This window comes from Aptenodytes patagonicus, chromosome 2 (assembly GCF_965638725.1).
Source record: "Aptenodytes patagonicus chromosome 2, bAptPat1.pri.cur, whole genome shotgun sequence".
Taxonomy (NCBI): Eukaryota; Metazoa; Chordata; class Aves; order Sphenisciformes; family Spheniscidae; genus Aptenodytes; species Aptenodytes patagonicus.
In genome coordinates this window covers 148447651-148462163 of record NC_134950.1, presented here as the reverse complement: position 1 = coordinate 148462163, position 14513 = coordinate 148447651, and the positions used below count along the sequence as shown (strand labels likewise).

Sequence of the window (14513 nt, the reverse complement as noted above, 5' to 3'; positions counted from 1 at the left end):
CGAGAGCCACAGAGAGCCGCGCCGCGCTGCGCTGCCTGCCCCGGGCGCCGGGCGCGGGCCGCCAGGGGGCGCCCGAGCGCGGCTCGCCCTGCGGCGGCGGCGGGGTGAGTGGGGCCGAGCCTCCCTCGCCAGCCCCCCGCCCCGCCGCCAGCGCACGGCGGCAGCCAGACCATCGCGGCACCGCACGGCCGCCGCGCAGCTGCGCTCCGCTCCGCTCCGCTCCGCTCTGCCAGCGGGAGCCTGCCGCGGAGGGGGCGAGGATGCTGCGCCTCAGCCGCGGGCGCGGGGCCGGCCGCGCCCGCCGCCGGCAGCGGCCGTGCCCGCTGCTCCTCCTGTCAGCGCTGCTCTGGGCGCCGGCGGTGGTGGCCTTCAACCTGGACGAGGAGAAGCTGACGGTGTACAGCGGGCCCCCGGGCAGCTACTTCGGGTACTCGGTGGACTTCTACATCCCCGACCCCAGCACGTGAGTGCCGCCGCCGGGCGGGCTGGGCGGCCCGCTCCCCTCAGCGCGGCGCCCGCGGCCCCGGGGGGCGGCGGGGTCCGGCCCGTGCCCGAGCGAGCGCCGCCGGGCCGCCCCTCCTGCCTGACCGGGGTGGTTGGGCGCCGACGGGCTTGGGGGAGGCTTTGGGGAAGGCGGTGGGCAATCGGCGGCGTCCCGCCCGCCGCCCTCGGGCCGGTCGCCGGGGTGACAGCCCCTGGCCCACCGTGCGGGGGCCGCCGCCCGTGCGTCCCGATCGCCCCCACCGCCCCGGTGACTTCCCGGTGTGTTTCGTAGAGTCAGTGTCCTGGTGGGAGCTCCCAAAGCCAACACCACGCAGCCAGACATAGTGGAAGGAGGAGCGGTGTACTACTGCGCCTGGCCCGCCACCCAGTGCAGGCAGATACCCTTTGATAATACCAGTAAGTAAATCGCTGAATCTCGTAACGCAGCGTGGTGTGTGTTGCTCGGCTGTGCTCAGGTCCCGCTTCGGCACAAGTTTCTTCCGCACTCACTTTAATTGTGTCACTTATCCGAGTATCTGCAGTTCGCTGGAGAAATCCCGCTCCTGGGAGTCTGTATGCATGTGCGCTTGCAGGGAAGGGTTTAATGGTCCCCAGAGAAATAACAGGAGTAGGACCTCCAGGATCTGTCCATAGTTCATCTTACTGCTTTAATGAAAGGTGTTTGTGGCAAATTCCTTCTTTTGAAAATACTTTTTTTTTTTTTGAGTGTTCAGAAGGCAAAACCCCAAAACCCATGTCTCTCACACTTCTCTGAATCCTGGAAATCACAGGATTGCTAGTCTTTCTTTGCTGTTATTTTTAGCAAGGGGTTTTCCGTCTGTTCCGATGGATGAAGTACCTCATGTGGCATGCTTATTTCATTCTTTTCAGAAAGCAAGAATTTTATTTCAGAATATTGGAAGCTAGATGCAAACTGATTTAGGCACAATGTGGATAGATTATATCCACTTCCAAAATCCCAAGACAGATGTTTCTTATTTAATTAGAGGGAACACACATTTTAAACAATTCAGGCTGTTTATGTTTTCTGTTTTTTCTTTATAAGTCTTGAAAATAATTTAAACCTAGTGTTTGCAGGGACTTTAAAACTGATTCTTTTATTTAGGCAGACTTGGACAGTTTAATCATTAAGCAAAAGTTATGATTCATTAGGTTATATTTAATCTTAACATTTGTGGTTTATTTAAATGCGAACACAATACAATTCCGTTTTTTTCTGAGAGCACAAACTAAACTAGAAAAGCTTACTTAAATATAGCAAGAAGCAGTGCAGTTCTCTACTTACCCTGTCCAGCTCCAGCCTCCCACACATTCTACTAGTATGTTAGTGTTTAGGAGCTCTATTCAGGATGACTCTCCCATCATGCTGGGCATTCTTCAAAACAAGTAAGAGATAGCTCCTGTATGTGTATGTGACTACTTGGGCATGTAATACTATGTACAGCATATAGTTAAATATAAATGTGAATGTACAGACAGAGAGAGTATGCATACAATATTTTTATTATAATATGCCCTGAGTGTACATCTTTGAAATAAAACCAGTTTAGGAAATACTCCTGTATTTCCATCTTATGATTAGATAGTTCATGTAACAGAAGTGGAATATATTATCTTTACAAATTAATTTCAGATTTGAATAGAAAACTTAACAGGCCAAATGAAAATTCCATCGCATTTTAAAGGGGTGTTTTGAAAAATGAATGAAAACCTAGTGATGAAACCTAGAAGGACATCTGGCTTTCCTGTGGGAAACTCCAGAAAAGTTGACTAAAGAGACTCTGGACAACTCCATACTCTTGGCAGAGATGTCCTTTTGCAGATACTATGTTTCAAATAAAGACACAAACACAGGCTGATGAGTAAGTATTATCAACAAGGCTTTGGACTGTATCACACAACTGTTTAGCTTGGAATCTCCGAAGTGTGGTTCATTCAGTCTACCTGAGACGGTTGTTCTTGTCCTCTGGATACATGCCTGACCTGTAGACAGCTGAAATTAAGCCAGAGAGAGCCCATTGTGTAGATATAAATGCGCTGTACTTGGAGGAGGGACTGCAGCATAGGCAGGTTTAGCAGTGTTATCATTAGCTGTCTAATTCCGGTACCAAGGGCAGTAAAGGTGTCATTTCACACAATTCAGCAATGGCCAGCTGCCCTCGTAGACAGGGACCCCAGGAAGGTTTGCATAGCTTGTACCAACACCCGTTCTTCATTGCCGGCAACATAAAGGCCATCTCCAATACACCTTAGATGACTCTTTTTGCTGAAGTATGGATGTATGTTTCATGTCAGTTTTTTCTCTCCAAAATATGCTACTTACAGGACCGAGTTTTCCATCTTTTCCACTATTCCCCCAAACAGAGCAGTCCACATGAGCTCTATCCTAGATGATACTACTTCAAATAGTCTGTTATACACAGTTCCTTTTGAAGCCTTTGGTCATTGTATGCCTAGTGGGACTTAGATAGTCCTCAGTAAATATGGGGGATATCTTCAGTTTATGGCTCTTTCTTGTACAGGCACCTTGTACTCACTATGCCTTCTCCCTGCAACATCACTCAGAAATGCTGCTTATTCCCATTTTATATTTCTATTCCCCTTTTTATATTTATTCTGATAAACAGAAAAAAGTCAGTCCGAGTTGTCAAAGATCATACAGGAAGTTGGTGATGATACTGGTAACAGACTCGGGATTTTTTCTTCTTCTTCCAGTTCCTTAACCACAAGATTATCCTTTCTCCCAGAACAAAAACACCCAGTAATTGTTAGAAGACTGGAAATTCAGCTCTAGCAGCTTTAATTTTAAAGATTAATGCTTCATGCCTCGTAGGAGATTTTTAAAAGTCTTGGAAAGCTGTGGGAATGTTTTCTGAAACAAAACAGAAAAGCTACAGAAGCTGCTTCAGAGCTGGAAGATTTCATTTTGATGCATTTTTATACAAAGCTTCCTTTTTTAAGTACTTTTTTCTTGACTCTAACTAAGTAATATCAGGTCTTTCAGTTAGATTCACTAAGCACAATAAAAGAAACAAAACTGCTGAATAATTGAAAGCATTTTTAATTAAGATCAAAAGTAAAAATTGAGTGGAACTAGTAAGAAAGGGAGAGTATAATGTAACACTTAAAAGGCAGTGTGACCCAACAAATAGATAAAGAATTTACTAAATCAGTATTTTTCAGCCATGAGAGTTCAATAGAGAACTTCTAAATTCTAAAGAATTTGTAAAGAAAAGCAGATTCACATATACTATATCCCAAGGCAGATATGTGAAATTGCTGCAGGTCACAGAAACTGTGACATTTCCACTATAACTTAAACATTCAAGAGATCAACAAATCCAAGCGGTTGAAAACCGCTGGCTTAAATTACGTATGAGCATGAGGGCTCATGTCTTCCATTTCTGAGGACTGGGTACACAAATGAAGGTCAGGTATGTTGCATTCAATGCAAGTTATGTTCTGCTGTTGAGGAGGAAACATACAGTGCACTTGCATGTTATTTGGACTTTCATTGCCACAAATAAATGTGTAAGTGGGCACCTAATTGGTAAGACTCATATGTAACTGTATAGATTATTCCACTGTTTCCACAAGAACAGTGGACCTAATTTCAAGAAGGTTCCTTCATTTGCAAATGCTTTGATGTTATTTGTATTAACACTAGTAATATCTCGGTCCTACTAAATGAAAACAGTGAGGATATTGACTAGTATTCTGTGACGACTTCAGTCAAGATTCTGGACGTTTTCAAATATCATGGTGTTACAGGTGTGGAGCTGCTTTGTACTAATTTATAGTTATCCTGTATTTGACAGATATTGAGATGTTTACTGAATGAATGGATAGATATGCCTTGTTATAGGGCTGTAAAGTATAAAAGCTAAAAAGGAACAAAATCTCTCTCCACAAGCATTTAAGGCTTGTTAGGAGGCAATGATGAACAAGAACATGCTCATGAATCAAGGAAGGAAGGAAAAAACAATGATGTGTTGAGTTTGTAAAGTATGTATTGCCTTAGATAGAGGGGGCACTTGTTCAAAAGGTGATTTGAGGGAACCAAGTAAGTGATAGGCACCTTAGTGAAAAACTTAGGTTAATATTATGATGGTAAGCACTGAGATAGGATGGTCTTTGGTCCTGTAAAAGCTGTTTTGTTGAAGAGTTTTGGTTTTCTCTGTGAATAATATCTATTTTTAAAATAACTAAAGTTTTAGTTTAAAGAAAGTTATTCTAGGTCCTGCATGCCATAGAGTCCTGAAAGGAGAATACAAATGCTAAGGCTAACTGGACCTGACATCCTGACACTGGTGTAAGACAACTGCGATGTTCCCCAGTGGATCAGAGATCTGATACTGCAAGGGTTGCACCCAGGCTCACTGGCAAGGTGCAGCTAACCTCAACACTACACAGGCTGTGACAGTTGAGACTAAACTCTATTCATTGTGTCATGTAAGCTTTAAACGACAAAAGACAAATCCTTATGGTTTGTGAAGCTCTCTTGCTCTTTTTTTCTCAGAAACTAAGATCACATGAGGGAGTAGACATTACATTGGTTACTAATGTATACCCAACAGGAACACTCAGTATTCACTCAATTCCCAGTGAAAGGTATGAAAACACTTTAAAAAATGTGTGTACTTCTGAGTGCCATGTTCTAGCTGTCGAACACAGACTGGGTTCCTTACTACTAGCACTGATACTCAAAACCAAGACTACTCCTGAAATCATCTCCGTGGCACTGTGCAAATGTTAGGATGCCCAAGCTGGTCTGAGCGCTATGAGCAGCTGCATAACTTGTGTTAATGTGGAAATGTGCGTGGGCTAAACTACTCTGCTGAGAAGATGGCTTGGTTAGAGTTAATAGAAGTGCAGGAGTATCTGCATCCCATTCTTAAAGGTCATACCACCTAACTGAAATTGTTCTATAGGCAGTTCTCCCAGATTGCCACTAATTTCTCAGATCGCCTATCTCTGTTCTTCATAGTAGCTAATCCAGAGATTTCCAAAACAATGAGGTGCTTTACTTGCAAACTAACAGCAATACTTAATCCTACTGATGAAATATTGTTCCTGACAAGGGACAGGGGGGCAGAGGAGGGAAGGAGCATGAAATTTTGACATGCTGTAGGATTTGAGCCGACCCATCCATAAGCAGGTGATGTAACTGGACATTCCCATATGGATTGGCCAGTGATATGGCCTCCAGCCAAGAAGGGGCTTTAGCAGGAACTCTGCGTGTTTCCTGCTGTTGATACAGCACTGACTCTGCAGTCCCATGTTTGCAGTTCTTTAAAGCTCCCTAAATCTGGGCACCGGGGCCAAGACTCTGGGAAGAAGCTGAAAGCACTGCCCCTGAGAGCACAGCTGGTGCTTTAACCTGCTTCACTGCAGCGGGGAACTGAGATAAAGTATAATGGAAGGGCTTTTAGTATCCCCTTACTCCAGGAGATATGGACTGAAGGGCAGAGACTCTTCTCCCTTGTTTCCCTGCTTTGTAAAGCTGTCCTGTTGCATTGCAGTGTAAGCCTGTGATACTCTTTCATAGAATCATAGAATGGTTTGGGTTGAAAGGGACGTTTAAAGATCGTCTAGTCCAAACCTTAAACTCTTTTTTCTTTTAAACCCCTTTGAAACTCAATGAGAGGACAGGGCAACAAGCATTGGCATTATATTACAGAGCTGTGATCTGTCTTTCCTCTCTTATCTACACAAAGCTAACTTCTCCTTTTCAGTTTCTTCATTGTAAACCGCATTTTGTAATGACTATTTCTGCTTTAGCACTGAGGTAGAATTACCATGTCCTTGTGTTTAAGCTGGGTGCTCTTCCATTCAGCTGCCAGGAGAGGTAGCAGGAGAGCAACATGAAGAAAACTTTCTCCTCACTTCATTAACTGGGGAACTTCTGAACCACTCAAAGCATCTTGCAGCCAGAAGCAAACTTAAATGCCCCCTGAAGTGCACTATTGCGTTTGAAATCTGGTAAAGAGCTAATAGTTCATATTTCAGAAACTCATTATAATGGTCACTTTTAATTGTAATACTTAACAGACTGCAACTTCTTATGTTTTAAATTAGCTCCAAAAGGCAGAATTTTAGATACCACTTCCCCTAAGTTTCCAGAACTCACTGGGGTGTTGTCTTTGCTATCAGTTAACTTTACCAGTTTTAGTAAAATAGGTTATATTTTTCCAAACTAGCTGGAGCAAATTTGAACAACCTCTGAAGAGAAACAGGGGAGGAGGTGTAGATCAGTTCTGGCCAAGCGTGCAGTTGATAAAAAACATGAGCTAATCTGGCCAGCAGTTGAGCTGATTGTAACAGAACCCAGGTACTATATAAGGAAAGGATGTATTGTGGGGCTCGAGAGGTTTAGTTACATGAAAAAATCATTAGCTGTAAAGATGGTAAGATTCTAGGGAAAACTTAGAATCCTGTTATAAAACAGAATTTGCATCTCAAGAGAAAGTGCTGAGGGAGAGCTTTGTTGTACTTTTAAATGTTGACACATTTCAGTCCACTATGCCAGTAAGACCTTATCTGGAGCCTCATGGTTCACTTATAGCATTCTAATTTATAATAGATCCTCATGAGTTTCTTTTATAAGTCTCAGCCTTATCTAAAGAAGGGAAAAAATACCCTTAGCTATGTTAGTTCAAGCCCTGAAGTCTTAATTTGTTTTTGATCTGATTGTACATAGGGAAAAAATCCTATTGGGTTTGATGATTCTTTTTTTCTTGATTCATGGAATGAAAGTCCAAATAAAGCTCTCTAGATATGATCTATTAAATTAAAATAACTCATATGAATAGCATCTAAGGCACAATAAAAACCAGAAATTAAATAGATGTTTGTAGAATCAGATAAATCTAAAAATAGAAGCAACTCTTCTCCTCATGCAAGGGTTTTACATATCCTTACTGTCTCTAAACACTATGGAGTCTTTTTTCCCCCCAGCATTAATGTTGAAAGCAATTGCTTGGCTTGGTTCCCTAGATCATAGTCTTTAGCTTTGCATTTGTGTTCTGTCTCTCTGTTGAGGGTCTAGTATCAATGACCCTGTGAATGTTACTGACTTACCTTTGCTTAGTAATGGGTGGTATCATTGGAGTCTTTTATGGTAGTGATACCAAAAAGATATCAACCATATGTGCCACGGTGATATGGTTGACGAGATTCCCTCACTTCTAGAATATGGGACCATGTATGCCAGTACGAACCCTTCCCTCTCTCTCTTAACCTCCTGTAAGCCAGGACCCTAATGATGCAGCAGGGCTGATTTCAAAGTTAAATTAGGTTGCTCAGAGCCTTATGTAGCCAAGTTCTGAAACTACCCAAGGATGGAGATGCCATAGCCTCTCTGGGGAATCTGTTCCAGTGCTTAATCAGCCTCACTGTGAAGATTATTTTCTTTATATCTAATCAGAAATTCCCTTGCTGCAACTTGTGTCTGTTGCCTCTTTTCTTTTGCTGCATGTCTCCATGTGAGGGGGATATTCACTTTCCTTGACCTGTATATATTTATATAAATATAAATGTGGGGGATTTTTTATGTGTGTATTCTCACTTTATATAAATATGGACAGGTTGAGGTGATTGTTCACCTCTACTCTGTCTGTATATAGTTATGTATAAATATATGAAATATTACATTTTATATTATCTATATTTATTTATATGTATGGATTTGCATAGATACATACACACACACACATATATCAAAACAGGTATTTAAAAGGGATTTGCCATCCTGGATGTAGTCTGAGTAGGTACAGATTAGAGGGCAGAGTGTAACAGCCTGCTGCAGATGCCTGGTTAATGGCCATCTGCGTTTGTCCAGTACATACAGGCAAACTCACACAGAGCAAGTAAAGATAATATTTTTCAAAGTTCCTGAAGGGTGAGAACTTACCCAAAAGAGTTGCAGGTGTATTACATAGCTGGATTTGTTGCTTTGATTAGAAGCATTTTGTTCCTATGTTAAGTTTGATTAAAATATTTTTATTTGCTTTTGTTCGAGTATTTTCAAATTATAATAGATGCTACATTTTTTACTTCTAGTTTTCAAGGGCTGAATGAATTGCAATAAGCCACTATCAGGGTTTGCAAGTACATCTGTTTTTTATGCAGATCCTGATTACTACAACAGAGAAATATTTATAAGAGTAATGTTTGATTCATGCCTGTTAAACAGTTTATAATGTGCTGACTCAGTGACTGAGAGGAGACCGATCCCCATAGAAAGTGCCAAATTTAGTCTAATGTGTGCAAATTATGGATTTGCATTAACACTTGTTCCAGGTTCAGGCTTTAATTCCTAAAAAGGAATCTCCGCACTGTTGTTCTTACATATGTTTGCTTTTTACTGTCTGAATTCAAATTTTTCTACTTGTCCAGCTACTGCTTTGGCAATTTAAGGGGCCTTTTTCCCTTTGGTAGCCCCTGGGTACCTCAAGTCTAAAAGACTGGGTGAAGGAACACTGGAAAAATTTCTTTACTGAAAGAGTAGTGAAACATTGGAACAGGCTGCCCGGGGAAGTGGTTGAGTCCCCATCCCTGGAAGTATTTAAAAGACGTGTAGATGCAGCACTTAGGGACATGGTTTAGTGGACATGGTGGTGTTGGGTCGATGGTTGGACTCGATGATCTTAGAGGTCTTTTCCAACCTTAATGATTCTATGATTCTATAATTTTGAGAATCATGTTTCACCGTCTCCAGAGCTGCTTCTGAAGCTGGATTGTGGGGCAGTACCAATGTACAGGAGTCTTGGCTCCTGCAGTAGAAAATGAGATGCTTTTGGGTTGCTGAAATGCAGTTTAAGGATGTCCTTGCACCTAAATTTATACTTGTACATCTCTCTGCTCTTTGCATGCTCCTGGTTGTCTGGGCGTCAGTCTGCAATACAGTCTTAGGCAGTACAATTAAGAGTGACTCCAGGGCTGAGTTTCAAGCCAAATTTGCGAGTCATCCAGACTGTTGACCATCTGGAACAGCTCCTGGGCTGGGTCTGAAGCAATCCAGCTGGTACTCAGGCACTCCCTGGACCGCTCTGTGGACAGGCTCAGGCGTTGTGTGCCCAGCCCAGCTGCTGCCTTGCATTCTAGCTATCCTTGCACTAGTGTCACGTATCGTGATACAAGATAGCCTGGACTCCTTCCTAAAAGGGGCCAGGCATTCTCCTCCAGAAGAGATGACATTTGAATGCAACCTGAATTCAAGCCAAGTTTTTGCTGCTCACAGAAATATAGCTTAGCCTGTGGGTAAGGTACAGTATAGACATAGCCTGTGGGCCTCAGATCCCCATAAATAACAGAAGGAGAGATATTTCCGTGTCATATAAGGGTGTTGTCAGGACACAGATGTGTTATTTTTTGAAACACTTAAATAACACAGTTTTGAGGGATGTACCAAAGACAGAAATAACAGATTTTTTCTTTTGGAAAACTGGATTGGGATTTATCTGAGTAAACAAATAGCTTTTGTTTGAGTCTAGACTAAGTTGGTCATCCTTGGCTATCTACAGTTGGTAAAAAAAATTAAGTACTTTTAGGCCATGGTTCTTCTGACCTTCTCAGATGTTTGTTTTAGGAGAATTGTGCCCTCAGTTGTAAGTGGATGACTGGCTCAGAAGTGGACATTGTCAGTGACTTCATTCAGAGCCTTGTTGTCTAATGGAATACAATCAGGGTACAGTTAATGACAGTCTGCGTGTATTCAGACAAGTTAATTGTGCATATAGCTTCATTTTGATAAAGTTATAGGGGAAGCAGTAGCTGGGCCACAGCAATCTGAAATACTGAATGGTTGTTATATACAAAAAACTAAACTGTATTTTAATGCACAACCTCAGAAACTAGGAATATGACTCCATTGCTCCAGCAAGGATCCTGAACAAAGGAGATTTGAGAATTTCTGCCAGAAGAGATTTATCTAGGGGAAAAAAGCTATTTATGAATTTGGGTGTGTGTGATATAATTATTTTATAAAGAAAATCCCATGCCACATGATGAAGGATTCATACTACACCATATACCACTAAGTGGGGTGGGGTGTGTGTGTGTACAGTTCTTGCAGATCTACTGGTAAATTCAGCTATGGTTTTTATAAATCTGCAAACGGTTGTCCTAGTTTTAAAAGCAAACATCTTCTCAAATTTGAGTATACTTTGCCAGTAAACAAGTATGCTGTTTTGATTGAAAATGTAAGCTCTTTTTAAGTTAGAATACTGGTTGTGAGTATCCTCAGAGCTGGATTGGCTAGCATTGGCTGCTGTAAGCTGACCGTGGGTGATTTTTAAGCTTCAAAAGCTTTGTTTCTATCAAGACCTCATCTGTGGACATTGATCATGTTCAGATCTGCTGGAGCATTAAAAAAAGAAAAAAAGAAACCTTTAAAGTTTGAAAGGGTCTGACTTCACTGGAAAAAATAATCAAAAGTGGTGTTTGCCAACAACTAGGTAGAAGCTGGCAGCTCCTGCAGAGCAGTGTGTCAAAGTCGCTGTCTCCCACACTGTTAAAGTTTAGGCCTAACTTAAATAAATTGTATTTTTAAAATTAATGTTTTTAGAGTGATTTTAAATTATTCTTCCTGAATTTTTAAGATCTAAATAGTCCTGAAATTTATCTTTCTTATCTCTCTAAGCATGGATTTCCATACTAGCTCCTGTAATTAGTGCAGCACAGAAAAAAATATTTGTATGAAGGAAGGCATTTTCTCAGAGACTTTCAAACTTTCACAGATTCATTCTAATTCAACTTTCCTTCATGTTTATTAGAAAAATACAGAGATAGAGTACCCTTGTTCTCCAGATAGAATGCATTTTTCTTTCTAATTCAGTTTATATCTGTAACATTTATGAGGTTACCACGAGCTGAGGTAACTGGTGATCCAACATCCTAGAAAAGCATTCAGATATCTCCTTTATTCCTGTTGGGCAAATCCCGGGAAGTGTTGGCTTTTTAAAGGTGACAATTATACCAGCTGCATTTTTTTTCAGTTTTTAAAAAATGTATGTAAATCCATACAATATAATCTGATATTACTTTTTTTTCCTACATTCCAAAGTAGACAGTATATGATTTTATTTTCACTTAGAGTGAATAAAAAAGATTGATTCTTGTGAAATCCCTCCTGATAGGAACCAGAAACAAACACAAAGGAATGCAGATACAAGGGGGAAGGAGTAATGCCCTGCTTATGTATAAATTGAGAAGTTCATTAGGAATGACTGGTAAGGGAAGAACATAGCTCATGAACATATGGGAAATCAGTTTACTTCAGAGAACTGAGGGTGAAAGGAAGGGATGTCTGCTTTTTATTAAAACCTGAAATGCATTATAATTGGCCTGAGTCTTTGCCCAGATGGGTTCTCTTATGCTGACATCTGCAAGAGTGTTTATAAAGCAACATTAAGAAGCTGTCTCTTGTGACAGTGTGTACACATGTAATTCTGTTAAAAACTAAGTCCTTTGCTATCTGTAGTGTTGGTCTTTGAATAAGCATGCTAAGAAATGTCATTTGTTTGACAAAAACTAATTATGGAACATGCTTTTTACATGGAAAGTTTCTACCACGTATGAGAAAACTTTTTGCAGCTTTTCACCTGTTTTTGTAGATTCTTGTTCATTCATCATAAATTCCAGGTAATTAATTTTTTTTTTTTTTTTTTTTTTGCAGGGAAAACACAGGGTTTCTTCTTCCAGTCCTTTGTATTTTTTTCTGAAGTTTAAGCGTAATTATTTTGACTTTTCACATGTGAATTTAAGCTGTTTTCCACTGACCAGTAAAAAGCTTAAATGATACTAGAACATCCATTTCCTATTAAGCTGGTAGGACGATGACAGTGGGTGCGATGTAATATATCCATTAGTCTGTTCACTTGTATCTGTAATTCACAGGGTAATACTTTTTAAAATAAGCTGTCAACATACTGCTTCTTTCTTTGTCAGACAACAGGAAAATTAAAGTCAATGGCACCAGGGAACCTATTGAGTTTAAGACAAATCAGTGGTTTGGGGCAACAGTCAAAGCTCATAAAGAAAAAGTTGTGGTAAGTCTTAGGCATTTGGTATTCATTTGGAGATAATGGTTATTTTTCTCAAATGTATATCTTTAATAGCTCTCTATGTGTAGATTATGGAAACAACTCTATGATTATGCATGAATTATAAAGCAGATGATGTATATAACTCAGAAAATGAAAGCAGTCTATAAAATCAGGTTGAACTGATCAAGTGAAGATGATCCCACTGACGTGTGAAAATAGCAGAATGCCATATTGTTATGGAAGTGAATAATGATTTTTTTTAAACAGATAACGGATATATTTTAGACATATACAGTAACTGATAGCTATATGCTATAAAATGTTTTGTATTATGAAGCTTTATTTGGAATGTTAAATGCAGAATGTGATGGAAGCCAAGAACCTGTGCTGAAGATCAGTTAGTAAGAGAAAGCACTGACCTCTTTTGTCACATTTACATTGTTTTGAACAGCTGTGTCATAGTCATGGTAAAACAGCTGCAAAAAAGTCATGATAAAAAAAGCTCCAAATCAAGATTGCTGTCAAAGTGCAATGTCTGTTTTCCAGTTGCACTGAACATTTTACCTGCATTGATAGAGGACCCCAGCAGGGGGCAAGTACTTTTATTGCTTAGTAAAGTAGTGGTGATGCTGCTTATACACAGACATTTTATATTTGCAATTTATGCACTATGGTTTACATTGGAAATTTTGCTGAAATAATTGTGATAAGAGTAGTTAGTTTGGTCATTAGTGTTATTAGTTTTTACAATTGCAAAGCAATAATTTGTGTCTTGGGATTTGCTTAAAACTTCCAATTATTACTTAAGAAGTAGTCATAAGGGAAGAAGTATCTAAAGGAAATGCTTTCCCTTATATAGCATGCCTTGTGGTTAACCTAGGGAAGGCTTTTGACATGAAACAGGTAATGAATAAAACGTCACCCTATTCTGTTACAGAGCTAAGTAAACATAAAAATTCTAAAAAATTCTAAAAATAGCTGAAGATTTCTCATTTTGTGTACTCTACTAAGCAACAGTTCACAAACTGAAATAAAATAGTTCTTTACCACCATTTTCTGAATCTTAATCAAGGGAGCAGAAAACCTCATCACCGACTGATGTGCTGTGTCTGTACTGACGGAACTTTGTTTTGCTTCTGATAACTCTTCTCAGGCTTTCTGAAACAGAGATATAGTCAACGCTTTTCAGGCAAAAGTTTGAACAGCAAAGCTAGAAAACTTTGTCTTTTAAGCTTTGTAGACTGAAATGAGAGAAAAAGAAAATGTCATCAAGCTGTCAGAAACTTTTTTTTTAAACTACAAATGTGATAGCAAACTGTATTAGGTCAACGTTTATGATTATATTGAGATCTTGTTTCAATCCATTTTGCTCGATGTCAAATGTACCTAAAATCACCCTCACAGGACACATACTCCTCTTTGCTGCAGTCTGGTTTTGCTCTCTATTTTAATCTGTAAGGTCTTCTAGGCAGGGGCATGTTAAGAGTCCCTGTTCCTTAAACTGTTGTTCCAGAGCTCTGACTTTTATGGTAAGCTCTGAGTAGCACAGTGGTTCATCCAGCTGGAACTGATTGCAGAACGAAGGCTTATACAGTAATGTGAATAATAACAATGCCTTGCCAGAGGTAGACAGGTTTCTGATTGGAAAAGTAAGATAAGGTAGGACACGAATGAGGGATTTGTTTGTATCTTACAGAGGCGAGGTTGTAGGGAGAGGTAGTGTCTTCCCCCCCTCCCCTGCCCCCAGCCAATTGAAAAGTTTTAGGGCACAGGAACCCCTGAAGAATGACTTGCATACCTGACAGCTTATCTTTTTTATTTTTCCAATTATCTGAATTACTTTGAAAAAAGATAATGTCTCTCTCTACACAACTTGTATATCTTTTTTCCTTACACTGTCATGTTTGTAACACCACTACCGTAACACAGAAGATTAAATATTAGTTCACTAGCCAAAACTTA

The 14513-nt window shown here is 40.3% G+C and overlaps 1 protein-coding gene across 1 annotated transcript in view; it reads left to right on the top strand.

Moving 5' to 3' along the window:
- Window positions 1-260: 260 nt before the first annotated feature.
- Window positions 261-14513, top strand: part of ITGA8 (integrin subunit alpha 8) — a 120567-nt gene continuing 106314 nt past the window's right edge. The window contains exons 1-3 of the mRNA XM_076331614.1: window positions 261-463; window positions 776-900; window positions 12454-12554. Of these exons, the coding sequence (XP_076187729.1) occupies window positions 261-463; window positions 776-900; window positions 12454-12554 (429 nt within the window). The remainder of the gene's footprint in view (window positions 464-775; window positions 901-12453; window positions 12555-14513) is intronic.